The 24,029-nt window shown below is 35.4% G+C and overlaps 1 protein-coding gene across 1 annotated transcript in view; it reads right to left on the bottom strand.

Annotated features, from left to right (window-relative positions):
- Nucleotides 1–4,921, bottom strand: part of LOC145675733 (armadillo repeat-containing protein 8-like) — a 54,266-nt gene extending 49,345 nt beyond the window's left edge. Inside the window, exon 1 of the mRNA XM_081746362.1 lies at nucleotides 4,718–4,921. Within this exon, the coding sequence (XP_081602488.1) occupies nucleotides 4,718–4,744 (27 nt within the window). The 5' untranslated portion in view covers nucleotides 4,745–4,921. The remainder of the gene's footprint in view (nucleotides 1–4,717) is intronic.
- Between the last annotated feature and the right edge of the window lie 19,108 nt (nucleotides 4,922–24,029).

The raw sequence follows: 24,029 nt of genomic DNA on the forward strand, positions 1-24,029 counted from the left end.
TAACAGTAGCAGTAGGTGTAGTAATAGTAAGAGTAGTAGTAGTAGTAGGAATAGGAGTAGGAACGGGTAGTAGTAGTAGTAGTAGTGAGAACGGGTTAGAAGCTCCGAAGGGGTTGGTTGGGTTCTGTTCTCGATACAAAATGGGGAAATTACAGACTTGCCAAAATTTTATGGCAGCTTATTGAAGATTACGTGCATTTCAGGTTCGACTTTAATTTTTATATTTCCACGTAAATACGCATCTCAGATGTAAGTGCACACCATATTTCCATTACTTATACATTACTCTATTAAAATATTAGAAATTTATTCTGTAAATTTTAAAATCTATGGATCTGTATAGTATAACTGCACCGTTAAAAGTCCTTTGTATCATAATAAGCATATGCGAAAAAGGGCTTTAGAAGAAATAGTGACTGAAATATCTGTTTTTAACTTGGGATCCATAATTGCGCTCTTCTCCAGTGATTTGTTTGCTACGTCACGACAAAATGCTTATCAAAATGCTACCGTGTAAAAGCACAATATAATTTTGATGCCATAGAATATTATACGAGATTTTTGGCAGCACATCTGCTACGAGAAATGCTACGATAAATGCTTTCGTCTAAAACTGGCCTTATTGTTAATAATAAAGAGATCTTTTCAAGTATAAACTTTTTCAAAGGCACTTTTTCCTTGTGAAGTATTTTAAATGTTTTGTTTTTCATTTTATATTTAGAATAAAACAAAAGTATTTTCTATTTGTTCCTTCGTAGATTAGACAAAAATATTTTTTCGTTTTATTGTTTGGCAACACAGAAGTATTTAATTTGTTTATGTAATCTACTGTTTACACTATGAAAATAAAGTTAATTCTGAGATTCAGATGAAGTGTTTGACAAGTTCATAGTCTCGTACGTGTCAAATGTATCTCGTATGCGATAAGGTAGAAGAATTTTGTTAAAAGAATAGTCTACTTTTAATTTTAATATGCATACAGCAACAATGGTACTATAATTGAATTTCAGACGATAAAGATCGATAATTATTCTTCAGTTTTAGCCGAGTCTCAAGTAACAAGTACATTCGTACAAACAGTGGTATACTTCACTTGCCCCGTGCGTGACAACTATTTTCCTGACTCAGATATACCACTTAGAAGTAAGCATTATTCTATACCCTAACAACCCTAACAACTGACATAGTAGAGAAGTGATAAGATAATTAAACAATGGTTTCATCAAAATATGTTGTGCATGTCGAATTTTCATCAAATTTTTCTACGTTTAAATATGTATAAATGTCTCGTATGTGACAGTGGAATGCTCCTTTTAAGGAACGTTAAAAAAATTCAAATTAGTGTAGTGTTAGAACGATGAAGTATTCATTTTTATTTACTTTCTGGTATATTTATAATAAAATAAAATAAAGTGAATTACTTACCTGTACGTATTCTTTAGTTTTTAATTTATCCTATATTTTGGTAAGTTTTATGTTACATTTTTGCGAGGGATGAAAAATTCGACTGATTTTAAGGGAATTTTTAGCAACAGAACCAAGGACCAGGAATCCTAAGCTAATTTAAGCTTCACTAATTGAGTGCAGATTATGTTACGAAGACCACATTTTGCAAAATTTACAGGGAAAATTGAAAACTTTGTATATAAATATACATACTGTTTGTACAAAGAGTGTATTTGTAACTTGAAATTCAGCTAAATGTGAAGAACAGAGTTATCGAACTCTTTCTGTCTGGAGGCTACTGATTTAAATAGTAAGTAATACAGCTGTATTTGATGTTTACGAGTGCTATACGACGGTTAAAGTAAGTAAATGCATACAAAAAAGGACTACATTACATATTATTTTTCGCTGGCGTACTATTTCTGTACAGTATATAAATGCTGTATTTTATTTTACAAGTGTGAAACCATTACAACTGCTGGTATCAGTTCACTGCTAAAACCCACTGTAAGTACAACATACACCATACCTATACTACGATCAGTAATGGGAAAACTATCCGAAGGTAAGTTGACTTGGTAAGGTAACTTGAAGGAACAGAGTGTATTTTCACTGTCCTCGCTTACACGCATACCCACCCTAGCTCCCTACGGATGGACCTCTGCCCAGGCTTACCAGCTACGCTCTACTCGGTTAGATAGCCTTAGTGGTAGAGTAACACAAGTTGGTTTGTGTTTTAATGCAGATGCACAATAGTATGTCAACTTCAAAAAGCATTTTTCTCTGACGTTTCTTTCTTTAAATAATTCCCTAAAGGTGAATTGGTTACTTTTCACGAAATTCATGCTAACAAAAGGAGTGTTCTGAGGTAATTTCAAGTGTTAGAAGCTATGTGTTGTTGGAGTACTATTTTGTGTGGCGGTGTGCTAACATCAAATATTGTGATGTACTGAGGACATTAATTTCCTGCATTCAAAGATGGCAGTTGCACATGACGGATGTGAATTTCGATTCTGAGTTTTACAGCAAAATATATTGAGGAAGAAAAAGTTATTGCGTTTTGTAGAGTGGCAGTGATTATTGAAATTGAGCAGAAAGTGTAGCAAATGTAGGAAGGCATTGAAAATAAAGAAATGGGGGAACAGTTATATTTTGTAGTGTGAATCATCGTATTGATGGTATGAAATGAAATGTCATTAGCTAAAAGTCGGCAGTGAAATGTACTTTTTCGAGGACACAAAGTTGTCGATAGAGAAGGTGTTTTTATTTATAGTGTATTGGTGCAAGTGCTTTTAATGACATCCTTGTTTACCAAAAACTCATACCTACGGAAGCACCCACTGCCTACTGCTGCACTCCTGCCCTGCCTCGTTTCGATAGCGTTCGCGCTTAAAGTGTTGGCACCTAACACAGGTTAACTTGGTTTTTACACTGTTTTTCAGGGTTAAGTTTCAAAGTTGGGCGTCCGTTTCCAGCAAAATTTTTAAAATTTACTGGAAAAATATGGATAATTTGATCGTTTGTGTGCTTGATAATATATAAGGGTCTCGAAAAATCTGTTTATTTGTTATATATAAGCGGTTATAAACATGGGACTATACGGCGAGCGGAGGGAACTACTTGGCGCAAGGTAACCAAACAGTTGCATTGTGGGAAAGTAACGAGCATTTATGTTATCAACATGGCGAATGTACAAGGGCAACGAACTAACAGTTTTAACATTTGTGAAGCAATACGTTGATAACGAGCAAAATCTTTTAAAAGTTTGTGAAGAGCACGGATTAATGAACCTAATAACAAATTGCAGAAAATGTGGAAAGGAGATAACAGAGAAAAAACGTGGCGAATGCGGACGCCCAACTTCGGAATAAATGCCGTTTTTCAGCCTAAAAATATCACTAAACCTACTCTGCAGCACGAAGACCTTACCCTGGTGCATGCCCAAATCATTGTGTACACATTGATGATATACGTGCAAACTAATGTGTCTCCAAGTCTGCCATAATAACGACTGTGCAATAAACAAACCAACTTGTATGCAGGTCAAGCTTAGGCATACCACTCAAAATAATTGATGAACAATTAAAACTTCTTCACTAATTTTATTCTTATTGCTGTCCAAAGGATTTATGGCGGGCGACATAACATTACTTAACTTAGCATAGATAAAACTTAAGGGAGCCACCAGAAGTAATTGTTGAAAAAGAACAATTTCTTTACAATGTACGCATTGTGTCAGGATGTATGGCGCAACAAATAGAGTGCAAAAAATACAAATAAGCCTGTACTAGATTGCAACCAAAAAGCTCAAACACTATCTAACCGAGTCAGAGCAGTGCAAAGCTAGTGATAGCACGACATGCGCCCGAAAAGAGCAGGAGCGTCAGCAACGGTAAGCATATGTATACGCGAGGGTAGTGAAAGGATGTGGGTTTTCGGAGTACTGCGAAATCACTTGTAATAGTTTCACACTACTACCGCAACATCTGTAAACGTAAAACACAGCTCCTGTACACTGTGCTTGTAAACGTAACACTTATTCCCTACTTTTTGCAGAAATGCTCGAACAGTGAAAAATATCTTAGAAAACCCTGTTTCATATGCTCATTAACCGCAAAATTACCACTTTTCATAGGGACTATTCCTCGCGAGTACCTGCTTTCTGGAACTATTTTACGGCATATATGCTTCGGCGCTGTATTTATACAAAGTAGTCAGAGAATTATAATTTATCAATTATTTCTGTTGCCCCTTGGAACTTCATTTAAACTATCTTTGGTACTGTCACGTCGCCCACAGCACTAATATATTGGAAAATATTAAGAAATAAATCAAATTTTTTAAACATTTCAAGTGATGTTCTTCATCTTCAGGGCTAATCTTTATTTAGCTATTTGAATGCTAATTTAAAATAGCCTCAAGTTAATTGTCGGTAACTCTTTACTTTGGGCAAGGCAGTGATATCCCGTCACTGTTAGTATTAATCACAGGTCTCATTGGTTCCTTTCTGTTGCTAGGGATTATTCATAGACTATGTACGACCTTAAAAAGGCAGTAATAAGGGTTCTTTAATTTACTACAATATTGCCCTTGTACTTAATCCAATCAGTTCCTGTCACTGCCTTGCCTAAACTAAAGATTTGCCTAATTGCCTAATATAAAATCAGGTTTAGTAATTTTACTACAATGTCGAAAATTGAAAAAAACTTGCTTCCGAACTGTCATTGATCTCTCGTTAGACAATGTTTATATGATGTTATAACTTGCTTACCATGAATGGCTGCATAACAGAAACCATTTTAATGAACAGTTATCGAAGGGTCAAAGCGCCTTTCAATATTCTAATTTAATTTCTTCTTTAACCATAAGAAGTTAAATTAATCAAACAAAAACTTCGCACCACCTTCAATTTCTGTAATAAAACAGTGAACACAATAGTATTCACATACTTTTCTTTCTTCCCAATTTGCAAAATTTTTATTGTTCTAAAACATATATCTTTTTTTTTTTTTTTTTTTTTTTGAGAGTTATAGCCACATTCCGTATCAGTTTAAGTTAACTATGAATTTGGACAGGGAAGGCTTTAGAGCTCGTCGCCTGCATGTGTAGAATAATCCGTCAAATTTAAAAAGAAAGAGAAAAAATCGCTTTCACTTTTATTTTCAAATGATTTCCAAAATGTTCTAAGCTGTTATTACCCTGTCGCACATCCAAATAATTCAATACAGATTAATAAGATGTGTGAGAAGTAGTGTACCACTTTTTACAGCTATAATGAAGCGTACTGACGTACGCCATAAAAACGACTGTGCAAAAAACAAAAACCAACATATGCTACGTTTTCAGTAAAAGTAAAAACGATGCTTAACCGAGTGAGCGAGTAACCGAGTAACCGAGCGTCAACGGAGCAGGGATGCAAAAATAGGAATCAGGATTTCAGTGAAGTTGGCTATCATGCAGAAATACTCTGCCAGTAGAAATTAATATATTATGCAGCAGAATTTGTTGTGCACTTACTAACTTTAAACCTATTATAGATTTTGTTATAGATTGAAACTAGTCACATTACACTTGTAAACTTAAAGTACTGGTTTTCCACATTCTGTAGGAAACACTGTGACAATTGAAATTTTTGCCCTAGACAATTCTGTTTCATATGTACTCATTCATTTTAACAGTAAAACTATCATTTTTTGAATGACTATTCTGCACTAGTACCCTTTTTTCTAATTGGAATTCATCTACAACATACTTATTAAATTTATATGTTCATTAGATTTATTTAATCCTCAAAGCTAATTAAGAATAATAGCATTTTCAAAGAATTGTTTAAAATTTTTCGAAAAAAATCTTATTATTTTTATTTTGAATTTTCTTTTCAACCATTGTTTGATTTTTAATATTCTAGGGCCTTATGCATGGCCGTTCTGATGCGTGATTAGTATCATACTAAAGAGTTCGACTAATTTTTCCTCCAGTAGTCAGGCCTTTAGTATAACGCTAATCAAACATCAAAACGACACTGCATAATGCCTCTAGTTTCAAAACTTTGAACCCTAGTATCATAGTTATGACGAATGGTTTGAGGTCATTGATGCAGTTATTCTTCGTACAATCTGATTGGAGGACACTTTCAAATGTTTGTTTAAAGTTTCTAAAATTTTTCGGTAAAATTTTTAGTTTGAAAATTTTTGAACCTTAGTATTGTAGCTACGGATCATAATCTAAGATCATTTATGGAAAGTTATTTTTATGCCAATCTGATTGGTCGACAATATATAATTGACAACTTTATATCCATAAAAGGGAATAACCAGGACAGACGAAATGTAGGGAAGTATTTATACAAGTCCTAGGTAATATTTACAAACAGTGATGCTATTCTGATTTTTTAACGATAGTCTCTCTCTCTCCACAGTTTCTGGAATTCGAAATAGGGCGTGTATAAATTTTGGCGTTTTCGCGATTTTGGACAGCCCTAGCTCTGAAATTATGCAGTTTCCGCCATAGGTCCATATGAACTTTTTCTCTTATTTTGATGTGAGGAATCATTCTTACAGTTTGTCGGTGTAGATCATTAACACCCTGTATATTGCGCTCTACATGCTGGTCTAGTGGTTAGCGCGTGCGATTGATGTGTACATAGTTTCGAGTCCGTTTCCCGGTGGTAGAGTACACAAAATTTAACTTCATAATCACTCTTTTCCATTAATCATCCATCTCCGAGAAACAAATCCTGGACGTCAAATAAAAATATATATATTATTTTCATTTCATTTCAAAAGTTTAATAGAGATTTTACAATCAGAATGGATAGCAATCAAAATATGCACTAAAATAGTGCGTGAAAGTTAATCGACTAAACATATATAAGGTGAATTTCAATATAAAATTATATATATGTAAAACTACATACAACTAGCAATATTAGTATGTCATATTTGAAAAAGGACATAATCATAATATTACTAGTTTTAGTGTCTGTAAAATGATTTATTTAAACAATTAATTTAGTTTAGTTCAGAAAAGACAATACAAGACAAGGCAAGATGTGTTGGTTTCTTCGCAGTGGGTCCAGAACGTGTAGCTTTCAGGCCACTTTGTTGAGAGAGAAAATTGTTGAATGATTTTATTTTGTAGATGAAGATGAAAACTTAGCATCCGATGGCAAGTAGAGCTGGAATGTATAGTGAAACTGGGAGATTGCAGTTTGTGTTCAAACCAAATCCTAGGCCGTTAATTGGACAGGATGAGGAGCCAATGGGTTGCAACATGAGTGTGAAAGCCTGGAGAAGTTTAAACTGTAACTGTAGATTCTGATTATCCAATAGGATGCGGGTATTTCTGACTATGAGGGCCACTTGAGGTGTCTTCATCCTGCAGAGCGAGCGAAAATTGATCAAATCCATTGATTTACTTGAAAAATTCTTGGTGACATATCTTCTTGGCGACCATTGTGGAAATACCTTAGGGTTGATTGAGGGTAATATAAAAATTACTTAAGATTGAGGGTATGACGTGTATGAATCGTAGCCATTTGTGAAACAACGTGTTTGATGAGTTGGACCATCGTCGGGATGATCCAACTGGATGAGAATGAGAATATTCCACGTCACGATTCTTTGAATAGCATTATTGATTTCTTTTTGGGCCCGGATGTTTGTCAATCTTCGAGATGCTTCTTGTAAGGCGACTTCTTGCTGACGTTTGTAGTATTCTTCGGTCGATGAGACTGGAACATCTTCATCAGCAAGCTGGGTCTCTATAACGCCGTTTGAGGTTTGCTTGTTTTGAAGCAAAACTGAGTTGAGATCGACTAGAGGAGACCGGTACGTAGTAACGGAGAACAGTCGTTGCGGGCAGGTGCTCGCTTCAGTGCAGTGGTGCATCAATTCGCATGTAGCACAGAAGCCCTGCTTGAGAGATTGCTTGCGGGTTCTTCATGTTTCTCATCACAGCGATAGAGGAAACGTCATTGGAACATTCCAAGGACGTGTGACCAAGTTCCTCATGGGTGTGGTCTTCGAGTGCGATGAGATGATGAGACTTTAATGTATCTGCCGTTCAAAGTAATGTCGGAGTTAATGAACTAACTTGTTGAGGATTATACGAAAACAATCATACACGTTGCGTGAGTTCACGACTGGAAAAGATATGAACCAGGTTGTGAAAAATATATTCTGCTTGGTGAGGAGATTCTTAAGTATGTTGATTTGATCATGATCAGGATCAATATTTATGCTATCAATAACGCAAGTGTACGTTTTCTTGTTCTGGTATTCAAGTGAGATATTGAGTAATACATTTTAAGTACTACTTGACTTGAAGCAGAACCAGTTTGACGTGAAGTAGAAGCTAGGTAAGAAACATCTTGTTTTGGAGGCTTATTCAAAGAATCAGCAATATCTTCCTGCTTGGTGTGAAACATCTTGTTTTGGGGGCTGACGCCAAGCATCAGCGTTACTTTCCTTTTTCGAATTAATTTTTCCTCCCATGATAGCAGAGTCGTGTTTACTCTGTGAGAGTTAATTACTTTAAAACACTGATCATATAACAATATTTACTCTATGCTTTAAAAGTGGTGTGTACTTCAGAAAAATAAGAATGAAAATTTATGTGTACTATTGGAAGCAAATTATGTTTGGATTTAAAATATCGCCAGATTAATAATGTATAAATGAGTCACATTATTCCTTTCATTATTAGAAATTTATGCTTTCTTGCTTTTTCTCTACAAAATCTTTTAGAATAGTGTCAAAGTTTACACTCCTGCTAATTTTCGATTCAATGGACAACACTGCCAAACTGCTCACACATTCTTACTGAATTGATGATCTGAAGTACTTGATTGTAACTTGGAAAATACTCCTTTCTCCAGATGCCACAGTCACTGGGATTGCCAGGAAAATCCGAAGAGCAATAAATACATTTTGAAATGCAGTAGATCTGTTGTTGCAAGCGAGGAATTCAAGCATTTTCTTGGGGTTTTGAATCTCCGATGGCAGAATTGGCTTTAATGCTTCAATTTCCTCACAAAGCATGTATCCATCTATATCAGTCTGTTTTGTAGTTTCAACTTGATCTTTTTCCTGTGTCAGCTTGACCTGCCAATGCCAACTGCAGATATGCTGCACATTTTCTTATGGTGTCCTTGGATATGTCCCGAAATTACACAAGAATTCAAATAAATTTTAAATATTTTTCAGTTGCTGAAACAGTGACTCAAGTGTTTGCAGTGCTTTGCAACCTTTTCACCTGCATGTTTTTAACCAGTCACAAAGCATTTGGAATGATAAAAGTCCAGTAGTAGCATCCATGGTGTCAGTCTGAAGTTCCTTACTTAGTTTACTTGAAATAGTAATTAGCACCAGAAAACTGGTAAGACCAGAAATTTGTAATCCTTCATTTTTCTGATTAACGATACATTTTTTTTTTCTAAAAACAGTCCATCTTTTAGTAGATGATGCGAAGAGTGTGTAAATACGTTGTAAAGTTCCAAAGAAAGTCATTGCATCTGGACATGTCTTGGTCATGTCTTCCAAACTTAGGTTGTAGTTGTGACATGCACATGGTGTGAAGAAAACTTTTAATTCTTCTGTAGAAGTCTTGCCGGCACACCTGAGATATTATCCTTCATATTGGCACTATTGTCATATCCTTGTCCACGAATATTTCCAATATCCAATCCTAATGTTTCAAGTTCATGTAGAAGAATGTTGTAAAAGTTTCACCTGTGCTACTTTCTACTACTAAAAACTTGATGAAACTTTCATATACTCCTGATGGAACATTTGACTGTATACCATCAGATACATATCTAATTACCAACGACATTTGCTCCTGATGAGTCAGGAATGAAATCGAAAATTACTGCAAAATACTTAGCAATATTTATTCTCAATTTCTTGTAGAACAGCTTCACTCATTATATTAATAAGCTTATTCTGGATATTCTTTCTTAAATAATGATCACGTATTTCCTTTTTCTAGATTTTCCAGATGATCTTGCATTATTGGATTAAACTTTCCTAGTAATTCAATAATACTAAGGAAATTTTCATTATGTGGTGTTCCCATGCGTTCTTCTGATCCTCTGAATGGCAAATTTCTTTCTGCGAGAATCTGTACACTGGCTACCAGTCTCTCAAATTCTTTATGCCAGCGTTTGCTTCCTGCCTAATTTGTTTTTTCTTCCACATCATCAATAGCTTTTCAGCAGAAAATCTTTGCTGTAGTTCACAGCAACTGAGCACAGCTTACAAATGCTTTCTGAAGTTCTCATGAAGTCTTGTATGAACGTTTGGGTAGTTATTAAAACCACTACCTGTAAGTGCACTTGCTGCGTTACGAGATATACAATGGTGAAGTCCAAGGATGTTATAAAATAGAGAATCTGCCCATACAACAAAATCATGAAGCCATACGTCACAGCTTCGCCACACCTGCCCTGCCCACTCCGCGCCACTAAGATCGCAATGTTTCGAGCCAACAATCATGGCGGAAACGAGAGTAACCAATTAAACGTGCCGGCTCAAACGATGCTGTTATTTTTTTGCCTTCACTGAGTTCATATGATAAAGATACGGATGGGCAATCCTCTATTTTATAACATCCTTGATGAAGTCAATGTTTCCATAAGTTTAGATTGTAAGACATAATGAAATACACATTGATATGAACTAGTTTGTTCAAAGACAGCTGTATCTTTTTAAAAAGAATTCAAGTTAGGAAAACCAAATATACGCTAGTGAGAACATTGCAGGTAGCTACTTACGAAAGGTATAATCAGCTTGAAATCATTGTCGACTGCAGACAAAATGAAATGCTGATAAGACGATCAAAAACCTTAAGGAACTGATGGAAGATGGATGACATATTTTCCATCGGATTATTCGAGTTAGAAGAACCTTCATAAGCAGCCACCTATTCAGTACACACTAGTATATATTAGGTTTTCCTGACTTGATTTAAAACAAATACATCTACGGGATGTTCAGGAGAGGGCAAAGTTTGTCCTCTGGCTATAATAAGAGAAAGTATATTCAAAGAAGTCGCACTGAGGCTGATTTATTTGATACCATCTCGGTATTTGTGGTACTATCACATGGCATAATCAGTAAGAATGCCAGTAACTTTTACTTAGTGGGGTATTCAAAATAAAAGAGAATGTACACCAAGAATAAGACATACATTTTTACACAAACTCAAAGAAAACAATATTTTTACGCCCAGGGATGTGTGTAAGGAAATTTGGGGGAGTGGAGGGGAAACGAAATTGATCACTTAAACTTACAGAAATATATATTCCAGTCCTATACCAAAATATCAAGTTTTAATTTTTGGCAATTTCTCAAATTTAAGAAGTGGTCCTATGCACCCCTCCCCAAATTTGAGGGGTAGGCAATCGTACCCATTGGCAAAATTTAGAGGGGGTGGTCGTTTGCTCCCCCAAAATCATGGCTCCTGAGCAACGTACCTAGAGGCACAAAATGATATCAGTATTACTACAAAGAAACGTTTTTGTTTCTTCCGACGTCCTGAGTATGCACATGTGAAAGATTTCTGGGTTTTAACACCTGATTCAACTAGATATTATGAATAAAAATTTTATATACTAAAATATGTATACAAAAAATCCTGAAAAATATCCCTTGCTCTCTTACTTGGTAAGTAGATAGTGAGAAGTTAGACGAAAATTCTTGCCCTTGCTTTGACGTCAAAGTAGGAATTGTTCGTAAGAGATTTTTTGAGGATTTTTTTTCGCACATACATTTTTGGAATAAAACCAAATGCATAGTTTGAAAAAATCTAAATAATAAAACTATCTTTAGACCTAAAATATATGCAGACGAAATGATAATTTTAGTTCGTAAAGTTAAAATGAAACAAATTTCTACTCAAAGTTTACTTTCTTAAAGAAAATAAAAAATAATGGTTAATAGAGAAAAAGAAGATTGTAAACTAAAGCAATAGACTAAGATATTGCATACAAGAGTACATTTACTCATGTATGCATTTGTGCAGGTCGTCTGAGTTTGATGTTGAATCCTATTGATATCACGAAAAACATATTGCACTTCATTGTCATCTCCTATTGTTTATGTTTCGAGCGACGATTTCGGGATCGGTTCAAGCGATGGATGCAGGGGAGGGTTTAGAACCTATTCATGCTGGTTGTTTAAGGATCGACCTCTGGTTCTCTCAGTTACAATATTAGGCGCGATGAACATTTCCGCTATTCAATGGTAAAAACCTGGATAGTTGTTCTTGCGAAATCTTCAAAGTCGAACAGGTAAGGGAAGAAGAACATCCAAATGAGAATGTCATCGAACTTTTGTTCCCACTCTCCGTGGTACGAACTTCTTCATTTCAATGCCGAAAATTAGTCCTTCTGAAACAATGGACTAGTCCTTCTGAAACAATGGAAATTAGTCCTTTCTGACGAAAAGTTTCAATTTAATTATTTAATCGTGTAGACTATCTTCAACATAAGCACACACCAAAACTCTCAGAATAGTATTTCTTAGTTACGGAGATACAAAGCTTCAAAGAATCAAAAAATGCGCTGCTTACATCACGGAACAGAAACAAGTTGTTTTGGCGTGATGTCGTATATCGGGTACCCTCTCTGAGCCGTATTAAAAGCTTCGAAGAATGTTTTTATTTGCAGTTTCATATTCACACAGGATGTTAATGAACTAGACCGATAAACTGAAACAGATGATCCTTTACATCAAAATAAGGGTAAAAGTTCATGTGGATCCGTGGTCAAAAGTTCATTGTTTCAGAGCTAGAACTGTTCAAAACCGTGGGAAAATGAATTTTGGGGGCGAATATCTCCAAAACTATTGGCTATTGAGCTGAGGCGGCATGCATGCACCTTCCCATTCCCTCTTTGATGTATGAACATATGAGATTATCATAGGGACAGCGAAAACAAATCGCAGGTAAATTAAAAACCCGTTATTTTAATGGGGACGCGGCACTAGTCCTAAACGGCACAAGATCTAAAAATCATTTCGCGGCACAAGCCCTAAACGGCATAAGACCTAAACGGCACTCGACCTAAAAATCCCTTGTGGCGCTAGGCGCTACCATCGCGTCCGTGCCAAGAATACTGTCAATATGTTAGTCAAAGTTTTAGATATACTGTTTCATATTACTGAACCAGATTCTACCTTAGTTCTTACAAGTAATTTGTATAAATACATATTCTATCGCTCTGAAATAATAAATAAATAAATAAACCCTATTGTTCTTTCTTGCTGTTTTTATGATAGCATTTGTGTGGTGCAGGGGCGGATCCAGGGGGCGATCGCCCCTCCAGAAGAGGGAACTTTCTTATTTTATATATATAAATAAAAACGATCCCAGAGGTTGGAGTTCTTAAAAGTAACTCTAAGTAGCAGTATTACAACCAACCGCCCCCCCAGAAGTCCGTCCTGGATCCGCCCCTGGTGTGGTGACAAAACCATCAACCTATCAAATGTGATTCCCAGATCTTTCATGTCTGTTTTTTTTTTCTATTCCCACACCATTGGCCTCGTATTAGTAACATAATGTTGTGTTTTAGTTATATTCTACGTCATAAATTTTGCTTTCTTTGTGCTGATTTGAGGCAAATTATTTTTATACTTGTATTTATCATATTCAACTCTTTTCGTAGCAAATATTTGTTATCCTTGTAATTAACTAATTTTTACTCGTTACCATTATTAACAATAGTTTTAATATTACTAACATAGCTGTTACCGTTGGAATTAACTATTATTATTATTATTATTATTATTATTATTATTATTATTAATAATAATAATAATAATAATAATAATAATAATAATAATAATAATAATAATAATAATATATTTCAGATATGCTACATTTTTGAGACCTGAGCCCTGATTGTACGTGAAGTTAAAATCAAATGTTATGTCACAGACAATAAATGATGGCTTAACATCCAAAACAAACTCTTGGGTCCCCAAGTGGGGGTTAGTTTGTGTTTAATACCGTAATTACAGCAAATTAATAATGCTTATAATAGAATGTGAAAGAAACACTTCTTTTTAAAAAATAAACTACGCCAACATGTTAAAATAATTAAAAGAGCCTAATTAATCATTCACTTTGTACTCCCATTTGCTTAACTGGACGAACCCAGACCTAAAGAAAAAGTTTTCTGCCCAAATCTCATAAGCAGTGGGAAATTTTAATGTTATAGAAATTGACCTTCCTTCCCACTTAGAAATATAATTTTCAAGACGCTGAAACATATATTTTATTACTTTTAGTTAAAACTTGAAATACCGAGTTTCACACATCCAGCTTAACCAAATCCTTCTTTACTTTATAAATATTTTCTGAATAAATAATGGGGAATTTGAACATTAAAGAAAGTTCATCCTTTGTTCTTTCCCTTTTACGTGTTGAACTTTCAGTTTTGTTTGTATGTTTGTTTTACAGTGAAAAGTTTATATGCCAAGCTTCATTTTACTAGCTTCAGAGATTTACGTGATACGCTACTGTTTTTTTTAAAAAAAAATCTTACCCCACCCTTTTTACGATACGTATTTCCAAAAATTCTTTCTTATACCCTGCTTTCGTAAGAGAATTATTTTTTTTAAATTAAAATTTAACGACTCTACTTGTAGTAGTATGCCCAAGTACAGAAGATAAACACAGTCAAAAAAAGGACTTTCATGAACAGTTTCCGATTTCTTTTGACTTAACTTATTCGTACACTTCCCACAAGCTGTAGTTTTAAATATACGCACTGTAAAGACCCAAGTTTTAAAAAGGTAACAAGCTGAAAATATAATAATAGTAATATATGTATTTATGTACGTGTGTAATATGTATATATTTATTGTCTTATTGAAGCTTTTGTAATTTGGAAATATACCTTTGGTTTGCTTTTAATATGTTAAAAAGTCTACTTCCCTAGAAAAGTTTGCAGGTTGCACCCCTAAATGACTATGTATTGGTTTCTTCAAACGTATTGTGTTGCATATTACATTAGTGATTTAGCGTTATTTGTTGATTTTTTCTTGCTTATACATATCAGCTCTATCAAAACACACTGTGAAATATAGTAACTGTATTGCATAATAAATGTTTCTTTGTTTTAATTTAATGCGTTCTTAATGTATGCAGTCGGTATTTAATGTTCACTTGTTTAATATCTAGTGGGCTTCTGTCCTAATTAAGTAAACTTTGGTAGGCTTTTGTCTTACCTTTGGAAAATTAGAGTGGGCTTTTGTCCTATTTTTAATGAAACACACTCCACAGAATATATTTTGCAATTCTAAATGCTTGCTTGGTTTCAGAAAAGTCTGGTAAAATATGCTTTTTAAACATTTTTATTTACTTCCTTTTTAGGAATTTGTCATGGGATTCTCGTATCTCCATTTGAAATAAACGAATTTTTAATCAATTATATAATTAATTAATTCTTAAAATGAAATAGGTTATATAATGTAATTCGTGTATAATTGCAGAAAAGATAATGATAATAATAATAATTTTAGTTTAAATATAACTGTTACCGTTGGAATTAGCTACGTCCGTAACATTATTGCCAACTAGCTACCGCATCGTCACAATTTCGTGTGGAGGTGGCGAATTTCAGAACTAAAGCACGTGAATGAAAAAGGCACAAGACCTAACAATCATTTCGCGGCACTAGTCCTAAACGGTACGAGATCTAAAATTTAGGACCAGTGCCTATATTTTTAGGACTTATGCCGTTTAGGACTTATGAATGTTATCCATTTTGATAAGTCTTCTCGGGCTATCAGCCACGTGAAGATATTGACATCCGACGTTTCGAATGCAGATATCGCATTCATCTTCAGAGATTGTAATTACCGGTGACATTCGTAACCGTGGTATTTTGAGAGATTACTTCATTGGTCCATGTCTTTCACCAGCTCAATTAAATGGACAGTTTTATTATTATTTTATGGCGAACGTTTTACCAGTACTATTTAAAGAGAGTTCGCTATATTCGTCAGCGCATTTGGTTCCAACATGATGGAGCCTCGGTCCCATTTCTCACATGACGTGCGGTAAGATCTTAATCATGTGTATCCGGAGCAATGGATAGAGCGAAGTGGTCCCGTGAGTAGGCCTGTTTGTTCACCATGAGAGTTTTACTCCCACAGGAAAAAAAAAAAAAAAACTTTTTTTTTTTCTCTGTGGGACATATGAAAGCCCTGGTCTACGAAAGACTTGTACTGTCTGAAGAAGAGCTAGTTGCAAGAATTGTTACCGCTAACCATAGCATCGAAGAAGCATCACATATGTTAACACGTGTTGGAGACTCACTGTGTCGTCTTTGCAATGCCCGACGTCGGAACAAGTACTACAAAGTATAAGGAAGAAAAGCTAGAAAGACGTGAAAAGTCTGGCCAAGGATAGGGAAGGGTGGAAAGCTGCGCCAAACCAATCAAGAGATTGCTAGCCTGTGATGAAATGTCATAGGTTTAAAATAATTAAAGGATGAGAAAGTTTTGTGTAAAAACATCCTTCTCCACCCTGCCACGAGCAACTGTACGATTTGTCCGCCCATGTTAACCTGCTGCAGTGCTTATATGCAATTTGCTTTCTGATTTTGAGTTGGGTCACTTTTCTGTTAAAGGAACTTATTTTGTTGAACAAAATAAGCTATAAAATTTTATATACTGCCGTTCAATTCAACATCACCAGGTGGGAAAAACAGATGTGTACAGATAGTTACTCGTGTACAGATAGTAGTGTGAGGGACAATATATTTGATTGTAGAACATACGGGTTTGTGATGAACATAGAATCTATTATCCATATTTTGATGGCGTGCTCCTGTTCCATCCCCGTTTTTAATACTACTAATTCTTATCATCATCTTTATCATGTATCTCCATAGTATACGAAGCACGAACATAATGTAATAAAATCAAAATTTCATAGATTCCTCTTTAACGAAAACTTCTTTCGTCTTACCACTAATAAAACGAGCTCCTAATTGATTTTCTTAATAGTAATTTTTAAGAGTCGTATTGATTTATGCATCTGGAAATTGTTGCTTTCTCAAAACAAGTTCTCAATTTAGGACAAAGATTACTTCAAACTGTATTTTCAATTGCATGCTCGTATAAAAATTTACTATACCTTAGAACAACTCTTTCGTCTGAATTAAAATTATATGAACCAGTTCCGTAAATAACGAACCTTCTTATAAAACAATTAACAGATTCTTTATATGCTTATCTGCGACTAAGTGGGTATGGCAGCATGTTCGATATGCAGTGGAGTACTTGCTTCGGATATAAATTCGAGTAGTGTTTCGGATCCGAGTAGATCTAATATTATGTAACCTAGATCCTCAAAAGGCCATTAAAATTTGCCCAACTAATACAGTACCATCTTCTATATTTGAGTAAATGTTATTTCTTCAATATTTGTTTGAAAATCGTCACTCATGATCAATCATTTCAAAAATGGCTTTAGTTCGTTACGTTTCTCTACAATTTCGCAGTTAGAAATTGGATCGAGTAAATGTGTTTGAGTCAGGTAATGTGGCACCCAAACGTCGAGCTTTTCTTGCAGCCAAGTTGACCAAATGGTATAAAACTGTTTGATGATGAAAGTACAGTTCCTTGGCGATGTCACTACTCCTCACATGCCTATCTTGCTCGACTTTTGCCAGAATAACATCTAGCTTTGTTGTGCTTGGTCACCCACTGTGAGGAACAACTTGGACATCGACATTCCCAGAACGAAAGCGATTGAACTATCTTTTGGTTGTTGCTTTTGATAACATGTCTTACTCATAAACAGCACAAATTTCTTTACGGGCCTGCGCAGCGTTTGGGCCTTTCTCGAAATAAAATTGTAAAATGTAGCGCGATTTTGACCAAAGTTCACTCATCTTCACGGTACAATACGCTACTCTGATTGTAGTAATGAAAACATTTTTTTGTACATCTACTAGCTTCAACTGTAAGGTGTCTAATAACATTAGATCCAACTCGCTGCGACTAATTTACCTACAATTGGGGACACAACCCCAACTTGTGCGCAAAAGGTTCACTACTGTTTAGACTATCTGGTATTTTAAAATTACATTCTAAAAATTGTACTAAAAGATGAGCGCAGTTCAACGAAATTAGCTGTTAGCTATTCAATGTGTCCACTTATTTTGTAGATTTTGTGTAAATTAAAGTTATCCAATAACACACTCTGCATCTATTATATAAAAATGAAACTAATATTGTGCATGATCGAATCACGGGAAAACTCATGAACAGTGAATTTTTGGATATTATTAACTACCTCGAGTTTTGTTTTTATCACGTTATTTTGGTTAAAATGTATATTCTACGAACAGGCCCGTATTTATATATTGTGCGCCCCTGTGCTTTAAATAATTTGACACCCCCTCGCCCCCCAACTTCTACCGGGGCCTCCTAATTTTTTGGGCTGGGCACGAGCCTAGGACGAGAGAGGATGACATTTTGAAAATAACCAGATAAGGTAGCTAATTAGTAACTACTGTAACTAGAGCGAATTAAACACATTAACATATTTTCTCGCGCTTGCGAGGGACTCTGCGGGTAACTAGTTTTAAATATTACTTTATCGTGAATCTTAAAAAGAATTTCAAAATTTTGCCGCCCTGTGCTCGAGCACAGAATATTACTTACCTAAATACGGGCCTGCCTACGAAGGGAGCAAGAGGATCATAATTTAAGCGAAAAATCTCACGAAGAGAGGATGAAACTCGATATGTAAACTCTTCATTAAAAATAAGCTTTCATGTGTCCCAGTATTTTGGAAATTCTCGTCTTAAGGGAAGCATTTATATACACAGAATGAACCACTTACCTTGACACATCCACTGGTGCTATTCAGCCGGTTCACTTGAACCCGTTGTTAAAATATTTCCAGTTCGCAGAACCGTTTGTTATACTCAGACATATCCAGCTATACCCAAGAACAGTACCAGGTGTGCCGGTTAATAATTCCTAATTTTTTATGAAAGAAAACAGTTGCACCTTCGGAGAAAGCTAACAAATGCTTCATTGAAAGTATGCGCCATCGCTAGCTATACACATGGCCTATCTGTCCAACGTGTGGATGCCCTCCCAGAAAAATCGTTCACTTTTTGACGTGATTCAGTCACCAAGACATTTTTCAACATTTTCATAATTCTAGAAGTGTTGCTGGGAAAGTGCATGAGACTTCGATGCAAATAAGTGGTAGTCCGATGGAGCCAAGTAGGGTGAGTACGGCGGGTACGGCAATACTTCCCACCCAGCGCAGAAATGGTGTTTTTGACGTCTTTCGCTGTGTGTGATGAGGCGTTGTCTTGGTACGAAATCACTTTTCCATGTCGTTTAGCCCACTCGGGGCGCTTGTCGTGTAATGCTTGGTGCAAATTGATCAGTTATTGGCAGTAGAGAGCGGTATTCACTGTTTCACCTGGTTTCAGCTCATGATATGCCATACCCTTCTGATCCCACCAGATCAGAGTATTTTTTTCCTGCCGAAGCGATTCGGTTTTGTGGTCGATGTGGAGGGTTGTTCTGGGTCAACCCATGCTTTTTTGCATTTTGGGTTCTCGAAGTAGATCTATTTCGTGTCCTGTCACGACCCGATGCAAGAACGACTTTCGTTCATGACGAGCAAGCTACACTTCACACACCGTTTTTCGCTTTTCCATTTGTCGATCGTTGAAATGATGTGGTACCCATTTCCGTGCCTTCTGGATCCTTCCCATGGCATGCAAATATTCAGATATAGTTTGGCGACCAACATTCAACTTTTCTGCCCGTTGCTGTTGACTTTGCGTAGCGTCTTCGTCCAACAGTGATTGCAATTCGGCGTCTTGAAATGTTTTCGGTTGGCCGGGCGAGCTTTGTCTTTCAGATCAAAATCACCACTTTTGAAGCGTCGAAACCTCAACATGCACGCGTCTTTCGTTAGCACATCGTCACTATAAGTTTCCGTGAAAATACGATGGCTTTTACTTGCGTTTTTCTTGAGATTGAACAGGAAGAGCAGTACGTGCCGCACATGCTTTTTATTTGGTTTGAAACTAGACATGTTTAACACACCAAAACACTATCACTTTAACTCGAATTCGGTAGTGATTCAATGGTATTTTCACAGGCACAGTACTAGCAATACACTGACATATCAGTTGAGACTGTGAACCAACTTGTGCTTCCAGCGTCTTCAAGCGACGAAATTGAGAATTGTTAACCGGCACATCTGGTAAATTCTAGTTTAAATATCTTTCTTTTTAGAAATTCTTACAGCTACATAGTTAAACATATCTGTCAGAACAAAGTATAAGCGTTTGTTTCTTAATCTCAAATGCTCAGATATCAAGAATAAGATCTGAATCATATGAGTGTATTCGTGAGAGTTATTTATACCTGAAACGCATACATACTATTATCAACAATTTCGGATCCATCTAGATTAAGATCTTTCCGATACCTTCTGACCATCTAGCTTGGATAATTTGTTTCCAAAATTTTCGCAGTGCTATCTAATTTCGTCACACCACCTTGTATTAGGATGCTGAGTTGCTCTCTACTTGTCATTTGTCGTTCAAATGACATAGGTCAGGATATTATATATATATATTTCAAATCTACATGCAACTACAAGCTGTGCTGCGAACTTTACTATTACCAATTTACATCTCTTTATTATTAGGTATTTACATCTCTAGAACGGTTTAAGATAGAAAATTGCTGTAAACGGCATGATGATCTTCACATCTATTAAAAACCATCTATGTGATTGGATAAGTTACTTATCCAGGCATTTTTTTTTTTTTCGAAATAAAAGCTTTTGAAAACTGTCAAATTTTTAATCTCTTATGTCTTTGTTCCTATTTATTCGAAATCGTTGTATCATGACCATATTACTAGATACTTAAGCACTTTAGATGTGCATTGCCCCGTCTGTCTTACTCACGTTATAACTGCTACAGAGGCTACGAAAGTTTGGATGTTTGTGATACTGTAGTGTTCTTAGTTTGCAACACTAAGTAATAAATGTGATAATATAAGTTTTCGCTAAACACGTCAATTTGAAATTTGTAATAATTTGGCGTAGTGCTTGAAAAAAAATATAACTTTGTGTTGGTTTCACAACATTGTAAATACGTGGTATCATAAAATATGTCAAGAAACTCTCCCTGCCAATATTTGTATGGTACCAGCTGATTTATTTATATTTTGTCTATCTGTTTAGAAGTCACAAAGGCGTATCTTGATAAAGGATTTACCTGATAAATGATATATATTTTTCGCGTAACGCGATAACAAACAATTCAGTGTGACGAAAATAAATAAATATATATCTGAAACTAACAAAAGTTTTAGAGAAAATAAAATTAAAAGATATATTCAGTTAGTCGGCCTTGATCACCATTGATAGATGATGATGTTTTTAAGATTGTGGAGTGAGAAATAAGCAGTAAAAGAATTATAATTGCATTTTATTGGTGGATGTATTCCAAATGAGCACTTTTTAACGAATTGGCGCTTACATATTCAGTTAAATATTGTGTTTATTTTTGCTGTGTAAATGCTAAGTTTTCTATACTATATTTGAATTTCGTTAGTTAGATTTTAATTTTGGATGTTTATTTATATTAAAATTGACTCATAAGCTATGCTTTCAGTGAAGTGTATACAACAAGTAAGTTCAACGTAATATTAATGTGTACAGCACACAACTAGAACTTCTAATTGTTAAAAAATTCGTTTCATATCATCCGAACTAGAAAAACGTATATTTTTCGAGGTCTTTCTAAACATTTGTGGGAGAAAATCATAATTGGCACAAGAGAATTCTACTTTTTTCATAAATGAACTATTCAGCTTTTTTCGCGTAACGCGATGTTCCCGCGTTTCAAAAATTCAAACTTCATTCGCTAATTCGCTAATTTCTACAGTTGGTTTACGCATTATATGGGTTTTTATCATTACACTTTCGTTAAAATGCTTATCCTAAGAGAGTGAAGAGAATAGGTTTGGGTTTAAATAATTTTCACAAACCTATTCTCTTCAAGCGAAGAATGGGCACTTCAGCTAGCTTTATCTAAATTTCCTCGGTGAGAAGTTAATTGAATATTAATTTGAAAACTTACTTGTTCGTGTCATTTATGGAAAAAGTAGAATTCTCTTGTGCAAATTATGATTTTCTCCCACAAATGTTTAGAAAGACCTCGAAAGCCGTAGAAAGTTTCCTTGGTGAAGGAAAAATTAATGCCATTTTGATATTTTATTTGTGAAAAATATTATACATTTTTCTCGTTCGGATGACATGAAACAAATTATTTAACAATTAGAAGTTCTAATTGTGTGCTGTACACATTAATATTACGTTGAACTTCAGAATATTTATTTCCAATATGTACTTGTTGTAGACTCTGTTAGGTTAAATTGCTTAATCGGAAATCTTTATATCGTATCTAGATCACTTTGTTTGTATCTATCTTACTACAACATTACTCTACACCAAAATCAATACTTAGTAAATCTTCTTGAATCTTGTTTATTCTTTATCTGTACCTTTAACCTAGTTTCATATAAATCTCTTAAAACATATTACTCATCATTATCATATCTTCTTGTAATCTTGAAACCCTAAATCATATCTTACATAGCATCAATAATCCATATCTTCGTTAAATCTTATCTCTTTCTATTTGCACATACTCATGCCCAAAATACCTTAGAAACGGCTAGTGCACATTTTTAAACACTTTCTGACTATGTACTCTTATATTCCAACATTCTCCCCTCTTTACAAACAAAACTCTACATCTTGCAACTTAATCTAACATCTAGTAACATAATCTAACAACTTGCAACAGAAGCTAATCACAGAAACAGAAATCCAATCTAAGAAATTTAAGAATCATCAGAATAATCTTCATTTCCTTTCCATCTTCTGGACTTCCTTCTTCTTTGCAGCGCCTGCCATCTCTCCAGCAGAAAATCTATCTGTGCCTGCATGCACTTTTGTTTCTCCATCAGCTGAGCAAGAATTACGTCACGCTCTTGCAGCTCCTCCGTCCACGAAGTGTTCTTGGCGGCTTCCATAGAATCACAGTTCTTCTCCTTGCTATCAGACCCTTTCCGATGATCTCGTGACCTTTTTTTATACCACCAATTGGCCCAAACATGTTTAACTCTCTTGGGAGAATTCGTATGCTTATCCTCTAAAACTCCTATATCTGGGTAGTTCGGTACCTCTACTTCATGCAGCTCTGACATATGCCCTTGTTGTAATCCGTCGGTTGCCACTGTTGCCAACCCAATCCTGTCTTGCTGTTGATCCGTGCATTTGGTCCTGTCACGCTGTTCATCCTTGCACTGTGAATTCTCTTGGTTCCACTGATCATACCACAATATGTCCGTCATGCCATAGTGTGGATCACAATCGGAAAATGAGCGTTCCTCTTCCGTGTCACAAAATATGTTATCTAACTTCAGCTGATTTGCCATTTCAACTAGTTCGTCCTGTTCCGACTTCCTGATGGTATTTTCAGAGGCTTCAAAAGTGTCATATTGACAGGCTAATGCGAAGTGATTCCTACGTCCACATTTAAAACATTGTTTTCCCCACGCAGGACAAGCTCCTCTCCTGTGTTGTAATTTACAGAAAACACATCGAGCAGGAAATTTCGGTGACGATCTTGGAGATGATGATGGAGATGCTGAACTGGAACTAGACCCATGCCGATCGTTAACTTTTGCAAAACGATTCTTTGTCGGACGCACCATATTTATACCAGACTCTGGTTTAAGCACCATATTTATACCAGACTCTGGTTTAGGCTTATACAACCTCAACTGTTGATCGGTGCTTTCCATAGTTAACGCAATGTCTATAGCTAGCTGGAAAGTCAAATCTTTTGTGTTTAACAGCTTGCGCCGAATCGCTTCATCAGTGACTCCAAACACAAACTGGTCTCGAAGATTCTCATCCAAGCAACAAATGTAGCCACAATATGATGATTGCTTTTTAAGATCTAGTACAAAGCTATTAATCGACTGATAAGGCTTCTGCTTCAT

Source organism: Thermobia domestica, chromosome 18, assembly GCF_964235325.1.
Source record: "Thermobia domestica chromosome 18, izTheDome1.hap1.1, whole genome shotgun sequence".
In the NCBI taxonomy this organism is placed as follows: Eukaryota; Metazoa; Arthropoda; class Insecta; order Zygentoma; family Lepismatidae; genus Thermobia; species Thermobia domestica.